We start from the raw sequence: 20050 nt of genomic DNA, 5'->3' as shown, positions 1-20050 counted from the left end.
TGTTGCAGTTGTATAGAACGTTGGTTAGGCCTCACTTGGAGTACTGCGTCCAGTTCTGGTCGCCATACTACCGGAAGGATGTAGAGATCCTGGAGAGAGTGCAGAGGAGATTTACCAGGATGTTGCCTGGTATGGAAGGGCTGTCTTACGAGGAAAGATTGAATGAACTTGGGCTGTTTTCCCTTGAGAGACGTCGGCTGAGGGGGGATCTAATAGAGGTTTATAAGATTATGAAGGGGATAGATAGAGTAAATGGTGGTAAGCTTTTTCCGCTATTAGAAATGGATAGAACGAGGGGTCACGGGCTTAGGGTGAGGGGGGCTAGGTATAAGACAAATATTAGAGGGCAGTTTTTCACGCAAAGGGTAGTGGGGGTGTGGAATGCACTGCCGAGTAAGGTGGTGGAAGCAGGCACGCTAGGGTTGTTTAAGAGTCACTTAGACAGCCATATGAGCGGGCTACATATAGGGGGATATAGTAGGCCTTACTAAACATTGTAGGCTTGGGAATACGTTTTGCCTCAGGGATGTTAGTCTTTGCCTGTTTAATAATGAATTTTTTTGTCTCCACAGGCATTTAAGTCCAGCAAGGGGCATGCATGCGGCAGGTTGTAGTGGGCTGCTCTTGGACGATGCTTCGGGAGTTGCCTATTGCTTCATGTCGTTAGTGTGCTTAAACTGGACCATCTCGAGGGCAACATGACAGCTCAGAGACTATCTCTGTTGCTGTGCGGACACATGGATTTGGGCCTGTGTCTGTGGGAGTTTGCACGTTCTCCCCGTGGTTGCGTGGGTTTCCTCCGGGTGCTCCGGTTTCCTCCCACATCCCCCAAAGATGTGCTTTTAGGCTGATTGATTGGGTACTAAATTGTCCCTAAATTGGACCTCCTGATCCTCGCACGTTAGGTGTAGACTAAAATCATGAATAGGTCACAGACAGTGGGACGGCGGCACGGGCTCGTTGGGCCGAAGGGCCTGTTTCCCATGCTGTGTTGTTCTTTGTTCTTTGTTCTTTGTTCTTAACATGCGTGGACGAAAGCAAGGTCTACAAAGTGGATCAGCAGGCTGGCCGTGCGGTACGATACAGAAAGTCATCCAAGTTGGGGGAGCAAAAAGGAATGTAGTGTTAGTAGTGATAGTATAGAAGGGGGATTGACACTGTCTTTACAGCAAAGAATGAGAGTCCAGATGGCTGCATTGCCTGCCCAGTGTTCAGGGCTGGAGAAGAGCTGAAGGGGAAGGATCTAATTGTCATGCTACATATAGCTAGCAATGATATAGGCATGACAAGGAAAGAGATTCTGTGTAGTCAGTATGAAGAGGTAGGCACCAAATTAAGAAGTAGAACCTCAGGTAATAATCCTCAGATTATTACCTTTGAGCCGCATGCAAATTGGCATAGGGCAAACAACATTGGGAAATAAATGTGTGACTCAAAGATTGGTGTGGCAGAAATAGGTCCTGATTCATGGGTCACTGGCAGAGGATGCGCTTTTGAATGCAGAAGCTGGCTGGGTGACAACTGAGTTGTAGGTAAAATGTTAGAATCCGTCATCAAGGAGGAAATAGCGAGGCATCTTGAGGGGAATTGCTTGATAGAGCAGACGCAGCACGGTTTCGTTAAAGGGAAGTCGTGTCTGACAAATTTACTAGAGTTCTATGAGGATGTGTCTAGGGCGGTGGATAGAGGAGAGCCGGTGGATGTGGTCTTTCTGGATTTTCAGAAGGCGTTTGACAAGGTATCTTACAAGAGGTTATTGCAGAAGGTCAGGGGACATGGAGTTGGGGGTAGGGTGTTAGCATGGATAGAGGATTGGTTGTCAAATAGGAGGCAGAGAGTGGGGGTCAATGGGTGCTATTCGGATTGGCGGATGGTGACTAGTGGAGTGCCCCAGGGGTCGGTGCTGGGGCCTCAGCTATTTACCATTTATATAGATGATCTGGAGGAGGGAACCGAGTGTATGGTGTCGAAATTTGCTGATGACACCAAGATTGGTGGAACGGCAAATTGTGCGGAGGGTGTGGAGAGTCTGCAGAAGGATCTAGATAGGCTGGGCGAATGGGCCAGGAACTGGCAAATGGAATTTAATGTTGGCAAGTGCGAGGTGGTCCACTTTGGTAGGAATAATGGTAGGAAGGATTATTACTTACGTGGAGAAAAACTGCAGCAGGCGACGGTGCAGAGGGACCTCGGGGTCCTTGTGCATGAGTTGCAAAAACCCAGCTTGCAGGTGCAGCAGGTGGTCAGGAAGGCGAATGGGATGCTGGCCTTCATAGCGAGGAGGATTGAATATAAAAGTAGGGAGGTCTTGCTGCAGCTGTATAGGGCATTGGTGAGGCCGCAGCTGGAGTACTGTGTGCAGTTTTGGGCGCCGTACTTACGCAAGGATATTTTGGCCTTGGAGGGAGTGCAGAGGAGGTTTACTAGGCTGATACCGGAGTTGAGGGGGTTGAGCTATGAGGAGAGGCTGAATGAACTGGGCTTGTACTCGTTGGAGTTTAGAAGAATGAGGGGAGATCTCATTGAGACGTATAAGATGATGAATGGGATGGATAGGATAGAGGTGGAAAGACTCTTCCCGCTCAAAAAAGACAGTAGGACTAGGGGGCACAGCCTCAAGATAAAGGGGGGGCGGTTTAGAATGGAGTTGAGGAGGAACTTCTTCACTCAAAGGGTGGTGAATCTCTGGAATTCTCTGCCCGTTGAAGTGGTGGAGGCTACCTCGCTAAATATTTTTAAGACGCGGGTTGATGGGTTTTTGATAAGAGAGGGGATTAAGGGTTATGGGGAGAGGGCGGGAATGTGGAACTGAGCCACGACAGATCAGCCATGATCTTATTGAATGGCGGGGCAGGCTCGAAGGGCTAGATGGCCTACTCCTGCTCCTATTTCTTATGTTCTTATGAACCCTATTATGACTTTTTTATTATTATTAATCACAAGTAAGGCTTACATTAACACTGCAATGAACCTACTGTGAAATTCCACTTGTCACCACACTCCAGCGCCTGTTCAGGTCAGTGCAGCTAACCAGCATGTCTTTCAGAATGTAGGGGGGGAACTGGAGCACCTGGAGGAAACCCACACAGACACGGGGAGAACATGCAAACTTCACATCGACAGTGACCCAAGCCAGGCATCGAATCTGGGTCCCTGGCACTGTGAAGCAGCTCTAGGAGGTAGGGGAAGGGATGAGGGCAGGGGTGTGGAAAATGGGTCGGACCAGTGTGCTGCTCCAGTCATCAGTAATGTTGCTATTACAGAGACTGGGTTAAGGGAAGGACAGGATTGGCAGCTTAAAGTTCCAGGATACTGATATTTCAGGTGGGATAGAAGGGGGATGTAAAAAGGGTGGGGATGTTGCACTACTGTTTAAGGAGAATATCATAGCTGTACTGCGGGAGGACACCACGGAGGGCTCATATAATGAAGCAATATGGGTTAATCTCAGGAACAGGAAAGGTGTAGTCACAATGTTGAGGGTTTACTATAGGCCATCCAACTGCCAGCAGGGGATAGAGGAACAAATATATAGTCAGATTTTGATAAGGTGTAAAAGTTACAGGGTTGTTGTGGTGGGAGATTTTAACTTCCCCTGTATTTACTGGGACTCACTTAGTGCTGGGGTGTGGATGGGACAGGGTTTGTAAGGAGCATCCAGGAGGTCTTCTTGAAACATTAGGTAGGTAGACCAACTAGGGAAGGGGCCATACTGGACCGGGGAATGAGCTCAGCTAGATGGTCAATGTTTCAGTAGGAGAGCAGTTCGGGAACAGTGACCACAATTCAGTATGCTTTAAGGTGCTGATGGATAAAGAAATATAAGCGTAGTAAGGTGCTAAATTGGAGGAAGGTTAATTACGACAATATTAGGCAGGAACTGATGAATGTAGATTGGGGACAGATGTTTGAGGGCAAATCAACATCTGGCATGTGGAAGGCTTTCAAGTGTAGGGTGATAGGGATTAAGGACCGGCATATTCCTGTAAGGATGAAAGATAAGTATGGCAAGTTTTGGGAACTTGGATAATGAGAGATATTGTGAGTCTAGTCAAAGAGAAAAAGGAAGCATTTGTCAAAGCTAGGAAGCTGAGAAAACACAAAGCAAGTGTGGAATACAAGGAAAGTAGAAAGAAACTTAAGCAAGGAGTAAAGAGGGCTAAAAGGGGTCACAAAAAAGCATTGGCAATTGGATTAAGGAAACTCCCAAGGTTTTTACACATATATAGAGTGCAAAAGGGTGCCAGGGAGAGGGTTAACCCACTCAAGGACAAGGGAGGGAATCTATACATGCAGCCAGAGGAAATAGGCGAGGTATTAAATGAATATTTTGCATCAGTATTCACCAAAAAGGACTTGGTGGATGATGAGTCTGGGAATGGATGTGTAGATAGTTTTGAGTCATGTTGAGATCAAAAAGAAGATATTAGTGTTCTTGAGAAATATTAAGGTAGGTAAGTCCCCAGGACCTGATGGGACATACCCCAGAATACTGAGAGAGGCAAGGGAGGAAATTGCTCGGACCTTAAGAGAAATCTTCGTATCCTCAGCGGCTACAGGGGAGGTCCCAGAGGATTGGAGAATAGTCAATGTTGTTCCTTTGTTTAAGAAGGTTAGCAAGAATAATCCAGGTAATTACAAGCCAGTGGACCTTATGTCAGTGGTAGGGAAATTATTGGAGAGGATTCTTCGAGACAGGATTTATTCCGACTTGAAAATAAGTGGATGTATTAGTGAGAGGCAACATGGTTTTGTGAAGGGGAGGTCGTGTCTCTCTAACATTATCACTTTTTCGAGGAAGTGACAAAGATGATTGATGAGGGTAGGACAGTGGAGGGTTTTTACATGGACTTCAGTAAGGTCTTTGACAAGATCCCTCATGACAGACTGGTGCAGAAGGTGAAGTCACATGGGGTCAGAGGGGAACTGACAAGGCGGATACAAAACTGGCTGGGTCAAACTTCCATCCCAAACACGTTAAAGAAACCATCCCCTACGGACAAGCCCTCCGTATATACAGGATCTGCTCAGATGAGGAGAATCACAACAGACACCTCCAGACGCTGAAAGATGCCCTCATAAGAACAGGATATGGCGCTCGACTCATCTATTGACAGTTCCGATTTGCCACAGCGAAAAACCGCACCAACCTCCTCAGAAGACAAACATGGGACACGGTGGACAGAGTACCCTTTGTCGTCCAGTACTTCCCCGGAGCGGAGAAGCTACGACATCTTCTCCGGAGCCTTCAACATGTCATTGATAAAAACAAACATCTTGCCAGGGCCGTCCCCACACCCCCACTTCTTGCCATCAAACAACTGCTCAACCTCAAACAGACCATTGTCCGTAGCAAACAACCCAGGAGAAAAATGACCACAACACCACACAACCCTGCCACAATAACCTCTGCAAAGACATGCCGGATCATCGACATGGATGCCATCATCTCACATGAGAACACCATCCAACAGGTACATGGCACATACTCTTACAAGTCGGCCAACGTTGTCTACCTGATACACTGCAGGAAAGAATGTCCCGAGGCATGGTACATTGGGGAGACCATGCAAACGCTGCAAAAACGGATGAATGAACACCGCTCGACAATCACCAGGCAAGACTGTTCCCTTCCTGTTGGCAAACTCTTCAGCAGTCACGGGCATTCGGCCTCCGATCTTTGTGTAAATGTTCTCCAAGGCAGCCTTCATGACATGTGACAGTGCAGAGTCACTGAGCAGAGACTGATAGCCAAGTTCCGCACACATGAGGACGGCCTCAACCAGGATCTTCGGTTCATGTCACACTATCTGTAACTCCCATGATTTGCCTGAACTTGCAACATCTCACTTACTGTCCTGTCTGGAGACAATATACATCTCTTTAACCTATGCTTAATGCTATCTCCACTCATATTGTCTGCAGCTGTAAGACTTGAATAGCAGATTAGCTGCAAAGACGTGCATTCTAGTCAGTATTCTGTAAACTGTGTGCGTCTTTATATGCCCTGTTTGTTATCAGAGCTCTCCACTCAGCTTATAAAGGAACAGCATTCCGAAAGCTACTGGTGTTTACTACCAAATAAACCTGTTGGACTTTAACCTGGTGTTGTGAGATTCTTACTGGGTCAAAGAAAACAGGGAGTAGCAGTGGAAGGGTGTGTTTCTGAATGGAGGGCTGTGACAAATGGTGTTCCTCAGGGATCAGTGCTGGGACCTTTGCTGTTTGTAATATATATATAAATGATTTGGAAGAAAGTGTAACTGGATTGATTAGTAAGTTTGCGGATGATACAAAGGTTGGTGGATTTGCAGGTAGCGATGAGAACCATCAGAGGATACAGCAGGATATAGGTCAGTTGGAGACTTCGGCAGAGAGGTGGCAGATGGTGTTTAATCCAGACAAATGTGAGGTAATGCATTTTGGAAGGTCTAATACAAATAGGAAATATACAGTAAATGGCAGAACCCTTCGGAGTATTGATAGACAAAGGGATCTGGGTGTACAGGTACACAGATCACTGAAAGTGGCAACATAGGTAGAGAAGGTAGTCAAGAATGCATACAGCATGCTTGCCTTCATCGGCTGAGGCATTGAGTTTAAAAATTGGCAAGTCATGCTGCAATTTTATAGGACCTTAGTTAGGCCACAGTTAGAATATAGTGTTCAAATCTGGTCGCCACACCATCAGTAGGATGTGGAGGCTTTGGAGGGGGTACATAAAAGTTTTACCAGGATGTTGTCTGGCATGGAGGGCATTAGCTATGAGGAGATTTGGAGAAATCTGGTTTGTTCTCACTGGAGCGACGGAGGTTGAGGGGTGACTTGATAGACGTCTACAAGATTATGAGAGGCATGGACCGAGTGGATAGTCAGAAGTTTTTACCTAGGGTAGAAGAATCAATTACTAGGGGACACAGGTTTAAGGTGCAAGGGGCAAGGTTTAAAAGAGATGTACGAGGCAGATTTTTTACACAGAGGGTGCCTGGAACTCATTGTCGGGGGAGGTAGTGGAAGCAGATATGGTAGTGACTGTTAAGGGGCGTCTTGACAAATACACGAATAGGATGGGAATAGAGGGATATGGTCCCCAGATGGGTGGGGGGTTTTAGTTCAGTCAGGCAGCATGGTTGGTGCAGGCTTGCAGGGCTGAAGGGCCTGTTCCAGTGTTGTAATTTTTTTTGTTTTTTGTTCTTGTTATTACCAGGCCCATAGACCTTGCAGTGTCTAGCGCCTTAGATTGTTTGTTGATATCACGCAGAATGAATCAAATTGCCTGAAGGCTGGCACCTGAGATGCTGGAAACTCAGGAGCAGAATGAGATAGAGAATCCACTTAGCACTTCTGGCTGAAGATGGTTGCAAATGCTTCAGCCTTTACTTTTACAAATGACACACTGAGGATATTTGCAGAGTTTCCACCTTCAGTTAGTTATTTGATTGTCCATCACCATTCATAACTGGATGTGGCAGGACTGTGGAGCTTTGAATAACTTAAAGTTTGTTCCATGAACATCTTCCCTTGTAAATGAGCATTCATGTAGAATTCACTCAACCTCCACAAACACCAACATTCTGTATTCTTTCTTGAAAGTCAGTGGAACATGCTACAGTAGAGAAGGGCAGAATTAATGGGGAACAATGACTCCTGTATCTCCAGAGTCTTACTGAGGAGATGGCTCCCAGTATCATGTGGAAGGCTGAAACAGAGCCTGTGCCATTTGACATGGCTGAGGATGTTGAGAATGTCGGTATATCCTTGTCTTATGCCTTTTTCAACTCCGCTTCATTCCCATCTGATTATTTGGCACGATAAAACAGTTTCAGATGGTGTTATCATGGTACTCTTGATCTCCACCTCAATCCCTATCCCCCATCCCAAATTCCTATTTTCTACTTTTAGACATTTAATAACAGCAACATGAGCCAAAGGATGAGGAGAGAGAGCCACACCACAGCTCTTCCATTGCACATTCTACATACTAATGCCAACAGCATTTTGGTGAGTAGAGCAATTCAAATCACAGAAGCCAGTTTAGAGCTCTAAAAGCATGTGTAGTGTCCAAAAAATGGGTGCATGTAAGCTCAATTTCTCACCCTTAGGTTCATAGAATCATAGACCCCCACAGTGCAGAAAGAGGCCCTTCGGCCCATCGAGTCTGCACCGAACACAATCCCACCCAGGCCCTACCCCCATATCCCTACATTAATCCCTCTAACCTATACATCCCTGGACACTAAGGGGCAATTTCTTAGCATGGCCAATCAACCTAACCTGCACATCTTTAGACTGTGGGAGGAAACCAGAGTACCCGGAGGAAACCCACGCAGGCACAGGGAGAATGTGCAAACTCCACACAGACAGTGGCCCAAGCCGGGAATCAAACCCAGGACCCTGGAGCTGTGAAGCAACAGTGCTAATCACTGTGCTACCGTGAGGTTCTACACTCACAAGCTTTATCTATAAGCTCATTAATCATTCTGGTGTTTTCTCTGCACCTTTTTCACATCAATGTGGTGAAAATTCCAGACTCCCTGAGAAATTTCTAAACATTTGTGCCAATGAGCTCAAGAGACACAGCTTTGGGTTAGTCAAGAAACCTAGGAAGAGTCTCATCCAGTCCAACTGGTTTCCTCACTTAGATTATATTGAAGCATCCAACCATATATTCTACTAAATTACATCACTGATTTTTCTATCTTTTTTCAGCCTCTTTGTTAGAGCCTACATAATCTTTCTCTTGTAAACATGGAACTGACGAATTCATTTCATTTTTGAGCTCTATACACATTTTAATCAATCTTATCACTTTCAAAATCCAGCATTTGCATATTGCTATTTGATTTTAATTCTTTTCTTCTTTTGTTACCACACATTCATTAAGATTTGACTTTATTAAAATCAATGATAGTTGAGTTTGCTGACCTGTACAACCTGCTGAGCATTTGTATCATTTAGCACCAGCTCAGTAATAGCAGCACAACATGCTGAAATGACAAGAAGCAAATCATGTTAGATAAACGATAATAAAGTTTTGACATATCAAGTGGTTCAAGTAAATTTATCCCTGCGAATAATGTTTTACATCTTTGTGACATATTTAAGGCTATTCTTTATAATTTAACAAGTTTAACATTACTTACTATGGATTACCATTTAAGAGATTTACTCCATTTTAATTAGCAGGGGTGTCATGGTACACCATAATTGATGGTTTGGCTCCCAAAATTAAACCATGTATTTTAAAACAAAGTTTACAAAAAAGTAGTAAAAATGAATCAATTGCATCATCAGAGTTAATGGGACAGAAATTAGTTCACTTAGTGTCTACATCATTGCTCTGGGGGTGGGCAGTGTGCCAGTTACTAACTGCATAGCTCACATGACATTCTTCAATGCTACAAATGAAGAATACACGTGAGCCATGCTGTCAACGGCCAGCAGTGCTTCTGGCTTCCAAAGCATCAGCATAAGGTATGTGAATAAATTTCTCCCCCAGCTTCTTAACACAGCAATTTTCATGAGAGTTCTGTGTGTGAATGGGAAATTGATATTTCATAAATCATATGAAAAAAGGCACACAATGTGAATTGAACAATTGAGTTTTCAGTGCATGTAGTTATGCCCATGAATTTATGAAAAAGAGGGTATTTCACTTTTAAAAAGAATGGAAAAGGACAATTTACCTTAAAGCAGGATGGAGTCAAGGGGATTAGGTGACTTTCCTTGTTTGCAAGTGTACATGAAACTACCCGAGACTGGAGGTAGTCTGCTTTACCGGACACAATGGTAAAATGCAAATAATTTTTTGGGGGGCATTCTATCGAAGAGACATTAAAAATGCAACAAATCTCTCCTAAGGAGTTAACTGTTCTACAGACTCTACAAAATGCCTACAGACTCTACAAAATTACACAAATTGATGTTCAATTGCAACACAGACTTAGGGCAAGATTTTGCTGCCACTTTACAACCGTCTGCAGTGGGAAAATATCTTAAAATCGGACGTAAAGGGGCTAGTGCGAATGGCGCCAGTTTTCGCAACCAGTGTAATTTTATGATACTCGGATTTCCAGCACAGTCAGCCTCTAGCCAATAATGGACAAGAGGCTGGTTAATTTATTCAAATTTTTCTAAATTTTGATTTCAACGTGTTTAGCAATCCCGGCACTTAATTGTCCGGTCTTACTTGCCTTTATGGCCTTGCCAGGAGATTTCTCTGGCGAGAAAAACACCTGCTCCCCACGAATGGGAACAGTCTCACTGGTGGAACCAGAGGTCATTCAGGTCCCCTTGGGAGGCCAAAGGCAATCTGGGTGCCCCTTGGGCAGTGCCAGACTGGCAGTGCCACCCTGTCACCTTGGCAATGTCAGCCTGGCACTTGAACAATCAGGACCTATGTGGGGGGGGAGAGTCAATGGGCGTAAGGTCTGTGGGCAAGGAGGCCCGCTGCCACTGTGCATGTGATTGGTGGGGGAGGGCGGTGGGTCAGGACAGCGGGGCCACGATCGAAGGGGGGAGGCTGGTGGGGCTGAGACTGGGGGGAGGGAGAAGGTCCACGATCGGTCTGGGTGGAGGGGGCAATTGGTGGGGGCTGCATCTTGGGTCACGGGCCTCCATGATCATGGGAGAGGTACTTGAGGCTGCCTGCAATAGCAGGGGCCTGACAGCTCTTCTTATGTGCCAAACCCCTGCTATTGTTAATGCGCATGGGCAGCATTAGAGGTCTGCACACGTGCAATATCTCTCTCTGCAGGCTGTTGGAAGTTAAGCCCCACCCACTGCCACCTGTAGTGAGAAATGGATCGTCCAAAATTTTAAAGACAGAGAGCATAAGATTGGGCCTGAAAACACACCCAAAAAATGGATCTGGAACTCCCCCAGTTTCATGCTTGCCTGACACTTCGAAAAAATGTCGTAAAATCCTACCCTCTGTGTCTGTAGGCTAAAGTTCCACAAAATGGGTGTGAAGAATAAACATATTCTTGCAAGGAGTAATTGGCCAAGATTCAAACCCCACTGTACGTCAATGCGAACATTGTCAGGGATCAGCTGTGTAGTCAAAAATTACACTGACACTATGGTCACTTGACAGTAAACAGCTGTTAGAAGAAACACTTCATAAACATATGAGAGCATTCAGAATGTCAGTTAGTCTAGTAGACAAAAAGATCACAATGAGATGAGACCACACCCAGCAAAAGAGATAATCCTGCCTAGAATACAAACTGGCAGAGAACTGGGGCTATCTTTTTATCTGCAGATTTATAGAATAAGCCAAACCTTCAGCACAGGGGCTTGGCTATAACTTTGATTGTCAAGAAGATTGCAGAGAAGAGCCAGAAACCTACTGTTGCAAGGTGCAGGGAGTTGTGAATTCCTCACCTCTCATTTTCTTCTGTGAAACACAACGAAATCCGTAGGCCTGCAAGGTTTCCAGCTTCCATCTCAAAGAAGTGTAATAATGAATTTTGGATTCTTTAAACCTCTAAATGCATGCTACCTCTTTTGTAATCAACTTTTCTTGCATGTGTGTATGAGTTTTTCTTAGTTTCTTTATTAGTGTCGCAAGTAGGCTTACATTAACACTGCAATGATGTTACTATGGAAATCCCCTAATCGCCACACTCTGGAGCCTGTTGGGTACACAAAAGGAGAATTTAGCACAGCAATGCACCTAACCAGCACGTCTTTCAGACTGTGGGAGGAAACCAGGGTACCTGGAGGAAACCCACGTAGACACAGGGAGACTCCACACAGACAGTGATTCGAGCAGGAATCGAACCCTGGCCCCTGGTGCTGTGAGGCAGGGTTCAAAAGTGAAGGTTGAAAATACTTCCTCAAAATGTACCTTGTTGTGGTTAGTCAATGGGTGGGACAAAGAGGAACCATCCTACCATCTCCCTTACAAGTTGAGTGACACACAAACTGAAGTCCCATGTTTGGATATATTTCTGAGTCAATTGCATCTCAGTAACATAAAAGATGTAATGCTACCAACTTAAGTATATTAACAATTCTATTGAAAACAAAGAAACTCACAAAATCTATCCAATCAATGAAAAAGTCCGCCTTAATCATATTATTTATCAAAGCATGTGCCAATATTATTCTATTTAATGGTTTTTTAATTCAATGTTAAAATACTATACCTTCTTGCAAGGATAATGTATTCTCTTGTATTTCCTGAGTGCTCAGTTTCTCGGACAACTGAAGTTGTTGAATTCTCCCTGAAGCATTAGCACTAGACAGACTTCCTATTGAAGAGCGATCAGACACAAAATTTCTATCTCTATGGAAACACACAAAAAAAAACAGTTTTCTTAGAAGCATTTATGTGAAGTATTTCACATTAAGCCGCTGTTACCAAATACTATGTTCTCTATTGTGAACATAATCAGTTGACTGTAGAAAGCCAACGTTATATGAATCAATGTGATAGAATGGCTTGTATCTCATTAAAAAAAAATGCATACTAGGAAATGATGCACAAAAACCACACTTCCTGTACAACTAGCTCTAAATTTGTTTAATTTTGTGAACTTTAGATGCACGTACCAACTATTTGACCTTAAAAGATAAAGAATATTAAACTGTACGACAAATTCAAAAGGTATTTCTTGGACCATGTTATGGAGAAACAGATTCTACACAAAATATCTCATGGGGTTTCTCCAATGAACAATTTGACATTACAAATTAAACCACAAGAAGAATCAAGAGATATTGCTAAGTGTAGAGTATATTAATCTCCAATGTTATGTAAAATGTAAAAATCAAATTGACAATTTTCTATCTGCATGTTCAGAGTGCCTATTTCCGCTTACGTCCATAAAACTCAATATTTATTTTGTGCAAGTACCTTATCAATTCAGTTCACATTTGCCAGATAGATAATAAGAAAAGTTAAAATTAAATAGTACTTCGTCATTTTTAACATTTCTTTATAAGCTCACCCTTGTAGAATGTGGAGAAGTTGTTGGATGCCTCCCCACAATCGGATCTCTGTGCTGGCGTCAGGATCCTCACACAGCTGAACAAGAATCCAAACAATACTCCATAGCAATTTGAGGTGGTCCGAATGTAGCAAACTAAGCATTATGGGAATCCCTTCATAGATCTTCACCTGTTCTCTCACTTGAGCGTCTGCACAGAGTAGACGGAGCAGCTCAGCAGTCATTCTGTAAACATCACCAGCATTGAGGAAAGCAATCATAAACAGTTATTTCCTTCTAACAAAAGGACAGAAACAAAGCTGTCCACCTTCTCCATGTCACTGAAATCACCAGATATTACTGTTACTGCAATCACTGACAACTCCCCACCAATTAAAAAATACTTTGTGCTCTGTTATTAAACTTGGGGCACTACTTTTCACTTTGGGAGTCAACTCTTTTTTCTAGCAATCCTGAGCTCCTGGCACCGAAGGTTAAGGCACCTGGAAAGTTTATCCCATTAGGTCACAGGGGTAGGGGGCAATCTCAGCCTACCCTGCTGCAAGATCCGACATCCCTCCTGCTGATGCATATAAAAACAGGTCTAAAGCGAATAATCTGGCACAGAAACCTGCTACTACAGCTCGCAGGAAAAGCGCCACTTTTGCCATGTGCCGTGTTAGTCTGCAGAGGAGAAAATCCTGCCCTATGTTTTATAATGATGACATTACACCAGGAGCAGGCAGAAATGTAATAGGTTTTCAGCAAAGAACTGGTGGGACAAAAGCAAAAGGAAAGTCTATGATAGGTTGAAACACAGAACAGATTGAATGACAGAAGACTTAGTTTTCCAGGGCCAAAAGGAATGAGGATGGAGCAATAGGCTATCAGCTAACATTCATAATAAGCCCGCTGACTTCCACAGCTACTTCGACTATGCTTCCTCACACCCTACACTCTGTAAGATTCCACTCCATTCTCCCAGTTCCTCTGGCTCATCTGATGAGGATTTCCCCACACCATGGATAATGGTGGGCTCTTGCCATGTCTACCACATTTCCTGTGCTTCTGCTTTCACCCTCTTTCTCACTCTCACAGAACCTTGATCAGGTTCCACTTGTCCTCAATTTCCACCACACCTACCTCCATTTATCAGCATTTCTGCCATTTCCAGCATGATGTTACATTTTTATGGTCAATTTCCAAGAAATTACCAAGTTCAAAACCTGCCACATTTTTAATCTTTTAAAAAGCTTTAGCTGGCACCCTGCACCACAATAACTTTCCTCCACATCATGTGTGTGATGGGTGTCACAAGTACGCCATAGATGACGTTGCAGACCAAAGTATTTAAATGCTCTTGAATCAAGGAAATGTATAGAAACCGCAGAGTTACTCACAATGTTAGGGGGAATATCCATCTCCCCCAAGCCAGAGCAGTTTCAGAAAAGCTTGGCTCCTGCATGCTCCATTCTGCATTAAGCAACTACTGTGCACACGAGTACCTCATAAACTTAACTGTTTTCCCAAAATAAATTAACATGGGACAAAGATCAAAAAATCTCAACTTACCTTTTTGATAGTAAATCATATTCTTGTAAAATTGTTAACAGATTTTCTACAATAGTGAGTTCACCTATCTTCACTCTGCACTCTGGACTAAAAAAAAAGCTAAATGTTATTAGCTTATTCAGTTACAACCATTTATGTAAAGCTATATTTTATGCTGTTTAATGAAGTTACATACCTTTCAGCTAAGCTGGTGAGAGCAAGGAGAGCACCCAGTAATACATTATTGTCCTTGGCTGCCAGTAGTTTTACTAGGGTCTAAAGGGAATATTTCAAGTTAAAACATCTTGTTATTATTTTATTTCTTCTTACTTAACATAATAACAATCTTAATTTATAAACTCATTTGACGCTACTTAATCTCTGGTATTGGTGTAAAGTTGGCCAGTGCCTGAAAAAATGTTAAACCTTTTATACCATTTCCTGTTTCAGTTGAAAATTATATATGTTAATACATTTACTTACTACTGTGCACAAATTACTTCATCATTTTGTGTCATAAGAACAGGTGATTGGTTGATCTGAAAAACTTACCAAAGATAACTAAAGAAAGAAAGAAATTAGAATATGAGAGTAAACTAGCAAGAAAGATATAGTAAGAATTTCTACAAATATATTAACAGGAAGAAAGCAGCTGAACTAAACTTTGCTCCCTTAGGAATCAAACTGGTGAATTATTAATGGAATCAAGGAAATGGCAAAGACTTTCAACAAATATTTTTCATAGAATCCCTAGGGTGCAGAAACAGGTCTTCTGGCCCATTGAGTTTGCACCAGCTCTCTGAAACAGCATTGCAAGCGGGCCTTCCTCTCTGCATTAACCCTATAACCCCATGCATTTACCATGGCTAATCTATCTAACCTACACATCCTTGGACTGACTTCTTTATCATGTCTTCACATTAGAAAACACAAAAAGCATCCCAAAAGTAGAAGAAAATCAAGAACCAACAGTCAAAGAAGACAGAGGGTAGCAGTGGAAAGGTGCGTTTCTGAATGGAAGGCTGTGACAAGTGGCATTCCTCAGGGATCAATGCTGGGACCTTTGCTGTTTGTAATATATATAAATGATTTGGAGGAAAATGTAACTGGATTGGTTAGTAAGTTTGCGGATGACAGAAAGGTTGGTGGATTTGCAGATAGCGGTGAGGATCATCAGAGGATACAGCAGGATATAGATCAGTTGGAGACTTGGGCGGAGATGGCAGATGGCGTTTAATCCAGACAAATATCCAGATAATGTATTGCGGAAGGTCTAATACAGATAGGAAATATCCAGTATATGGCGGAACCCTTAAGGGTATAGATAGGCTAAGAGTATTGATTGGCTAAGAGTATTGATAGGCAAAGGGATCTGGTGTATAGGTACACAGGTCACTGAAAGTGGCAATGCAGCTGGAGAAGGTAGTCAGGAAGGCATACGGCATGCTTGCCTTCATGGACCAGGGCACTGCATTTAAAAATTGTTAAGTCATGTTGCAGCTTCATAGAACCTTAGTTAGGCCGCACTTGGAATACAGTGTTCAAGTTTGGTTGCCGCCACACTACCAGAAGGATGTGGAGACTTTACAGAGGGTACAGAAAAGGTTTACCAGGATGTTGCCTGTTATGGAGGACATTAGCTGTGAGGAGAGGGTGGAGAAACTTGGTTTGTTCTCACTGAAATAACGGAGGTTGAGGGGCGACCTGATAGAAGTCTACAAGATTATGAGAGGCCTGGACAGCGTGGATAGTCAGAAGCTTTTTCACAGGGTGGAACAGTCAATTACTAGGGGGCACAGGTTTAAGGTGCAAAGGCCAAGATTTAAAGGAGATATACAAGGCAGATTTTTTATACAGAGAGTAGTGGGTGCCTGGAATTCGTTGCTGGGGAAGGTAGTGGAAGCGGATACGGTGGTGACCTTTAAGGGATGTCTTGACAAGTACATGAATAAGATGGGAATAGAGGGATATTTCATGGAATTCTAGGGGGTTTCATTTCAGTCGGGCAGCATGGTTGGAGCAGGCTTGGAGGGCCGAAGAGCCTGTTCCTGTGCTGTAATTGTCTTTGTTTTTTTTTGTTCAACAGGGAGAAAGGAATTGAAATAATCACTTGCTAGAGAAAAAGTAATAAGCAAAATAATCACAGTAAGGGCTGACATATTCCCTCAAGCTGATGGACCTGCATCCTAGAGTCTTAAAGAGAGATGTTCATGCATTGTTTGTAATCTTCCAAAGTTCCCTGGCTTCTGGAAAGGTCCCAGCAGATTGGAAAATTCCAAATGTAATAGTTCTTTTCAAGAACAAAGGGGGGGCTGAGAGCAAGAAACTATGAGACAGTTAGCCAAACATCTATCATTGGGAAAATATTGATATCCATTATTAGGACATGGTAGCCAGACATTTAGAAAATCATAATACAATCAGGCAGAGTTAACATAGTTTGCTGAAAGGGAGATCATATTTGATATATCAGAGTTTTTGAGGTTGCAACAACCAGGACGGATAATGTGGATCAAGTAATTGTTGGTTTTGAAATTTGCAGTGTGCATTTTGTCTACTTAAGGCTACCAAACCTTACAATATAATAGCAGCTGTCCAAGGTAATACAGGATCCATGTTTTAACAGCAAACGCAGCAGATCTGCTTCTTATTAAATGTGGCTGAATCTTACTCTTCCTTCCCAAGAACTTCATAATAACAATGAAGATAGTAAAAACTTGAAAACAGTTCTTTAAAGTATGAAATTCTTCAAAAGTATTTATTTGCTTTCTGCAGACAGCATTTTAGGTAGTAGAGGCTGTGATACATGCACAATGATGAATGCCAACATATAGTGAACTGTCAAAAATAACCTTCCAGTCAAAAAAATAATAATCTCGGGTCATTATAGAAAAGCTTCTCTTTGAAGGGATCCATGATGCACATGATGACTGTACTGATCACAAATATCTTTATGCACATTCAAAGCCATCATTTGTATTTGCATGTTGGTAAAATCTGCTGCATATTTCCAAGGCACAATAGCAGGCTTTGCCCACAATGAACATGGAGAATTAGATACTTATGCCTTAGCAAAATGACTACAACTCATGCATTAACAATCTATTTCACAACCAAGAAAAATATTGGGCAAATTTCTCATCCCTCCTACCACGGGAATCGTGGCAGATGGGAACGGGCCAAGCAAAGGTCCGATGACCTCAGGTGGCAATTTTAGGCCTTGGGGGGAGCACAGCTGGAAAATCCCTCTCCTAATGTGTGAAACAATTGCCTTCCAACTTTCTAAGCAAAAAGCAAAGGAAACAATTGGTCAATATTACACATCTGACGCAACTAGCAACTGGATGTGACTTTGATGATGTTCAACATGTTGAATGGGAAATCAAAATGATCTAAGGTTGTCTCTTGTCTGTTGAAAAGCAATCTTGATGTGGGTATGCCGGCGTTGGACTGGCGTAAACACAGTAAAAAGTCTGACAACACCAGGTTTTAGTCCAACCTATTTATTTGATAATATACTCGCAAGCTTTCGAGGGGTTACCCTCTTCGTCAGGTGAGAACTCTCCATTCACCTGACGAAGAGGGTAACCCCTCGAAAGCTTGCGAGTATATTATCAAATAAATAGGTTGGACTAAAACCTGGTGTTGTCAGACTTTTTACTGTGAAAAGCAATCTGACAGTAGGCTGTCAGAGTCCAGAGTTACTTAAGGTGAAGCTGCCAACAGTAATTACCACACTCCAAGTTTAGCTCTGTGAATGCTGTTCATCATTCACATGCAAAACAACAACAAGTCTCATAATCAGAGTTGTGATCTGTCCAAACAATGTTGCCACTGAGGCAGTGTTTATCCACACTGGATAGACCATCCTTCTATTGACAGTGTAAAGCTTGTGGAAAAACTCAACCATTTTGCTTCGGATTGTTGCTCATCAGCAGATGCAGAATCAGTTCAGATGCGGCTAAGAAACAGCAAGGTGTAGCAAACATTGGTGGGAGTTCTTTATAGGCCACCAAATAGTAGTGATAATGTAGGGCATGGGATAAATCAGGGAATTAGAGGTACATGTAACAAGGGTAAAACAGTAATCATTGAGGACTTCAATATTCATATAGATTTAATAAGCCTAATTAGGATTAATGCTGTGGACGGCAAATTCTTGGAATGTTCATGAGATGATTAATTGTTGAGGAACGAAATAGAGAAGGCGCTATTTTATATCTGGTATTGTGCAATGAGAAAGGGCTGATTAATACCCTTGTTGTAAAAGAGTCTTTAGGGGAAGAGCAACCACAAAATGGTGACATTTTGCCTTAGGTTTGAAAGAGGTGTCGTTCAGGCTGAAACTAATACTAAATCTAAACAAAGGAAATTACAGGGGTATGAGAGGTAAGTTGGCTGTGACAATTTGAGAAACTCCATAAAAGGTTTGATGGTGGACATACAGTGGCTAACAATTAAGAGATTAATATGGGATTTACAATAAATACATACTTTTTAAGGAGCAAAAACTAATATGGAAAGCTTTGCAACTGTGGTTAATGAGAGAAGTTAAAGATCATATGAGATTAGATTTGCAAAAGATTAGTAAAGGCAAATGTAAGTCCATTACAGGCACAGACAGGCAATTTTATAATGGGGACTAATCAGTAAAAGTTGGGAAATAAGAAAATTGATTTGAACTGTTTTTTTCCTTATGAGAAGAAAATGGCAGAGAAGCTAAACAAATACAGTGGAGGAAGATACAGAAATCATTCCAAAAATACGAGCCCCAAGGGGCTAGTGAGTATAAGGAAATGAAAGAGATTAGTGTCAGTAAGAAAGTCATATGGGAAAAATTAATGGTATTGAATCTCAATAAATCCCCTGGATTTGATGATCTACATCCCACGGTGCTGAAAGGTGTCTGTGGAGATAAATGATGTATTGGTGGATTTCTTCCAAAATTCTATAGATTCTGGAATGGTTCCTACAGATTGGAAGGTGGCAAACATCATCCCAGTTTAAAGAAAGGAGGGAGAGAGAAAGAAAGAGAACTACAGACTTGTGGCTGACAACAGAGAAGGGAAAATGCCACAATCTACTATAAAGAATGTAATAACTAGATACCTAGAAAATAATGATAGATTGGAAGAGTCAAAAGGACTTATGAAAGGGAAATCATTTATGAAAAGGAAATCATGTTTGATAAACCTGTTGTGCAAACTTTCCCTAATGTGCCAGGCCAATAGGCCCCCACCTTATTATCTGCACATTTATCTCTTTCTAATAATACATGTGCGATCCATTTGACCCCCTTGTTTGTCTGTGTTTCATGCAGCCTTGTTGGTGTCTTTACTGTCCCTTTCATTTTTCAACCTCTTCATCCACCTCCTTGCTTTTCTGTCTGCCATTGTGAGCCTTCGCCATTCCTCCATCCCACTCCTTGCACAGCACTCCTTGCACCCTTTGTCTTTGCTTGTCTACATCATGCCACACACACACCTACCCCAGGCCTCCCTCACACTCCAGTTCCGGTTGAACATCAGACATTTCGCAGTGGCTGCATGTCCCACAGCATAGTG

General features: G+C 42.7%; 1 protein-coding gene across 1 annotated transcript in view; it reads right to left on the bottom strand.

Moving 5' to 3' along the window:
• The window catches only part of nek10 (NIMA-related kinase 10), a 265380-nt gene that overhangs the window by 153352 nt on the left and 91978 nt on the right, over positions 1–20050 (bottom strand). Inside the window, exons 10-14 of the mRNA XM_080206316.1 lie at positions 14683–14762; positions 14508–14594; positions 12957–13181; positions 12153–12292; positions 8926–8987 (exon numbers count right to left, since the gene is read on the bottom strand). Of these exons, the coding sequence (XP_080062442.1) occupies positions 8926–8987; positions 12153–12292; positions 12957–13181; positions 14508–14594; positions 14683–14762 (594 nt within the window). The remainder of the gene's footprint in view (positions 1–8925; positions 8988–12152; positions 12293–12956; positions 13182–14507; positions 14595–14682; positions 14763–20050) is intronic.

The sequence above is a fragment of the Carcharhinus amblyrhynchos genome, chromosome 2, assembly GCF_965287045.1.
Source record: "Carcharhinus amblyrhynchos chromosome 2, sCarAmb.v2.hapA, whole genome shotgun sequence".
Taxonomy (NCBI): Eukaryota; Metazoa; Chordata; class Chondrichthyes; order Carcharhiniformes; family Carcharhinidae; genus Carcharhinus; species Carcharhinus amblyrhynchos.
This window is presented reverse-complemented; position numbering and strand designations above follow the sequence as displayed.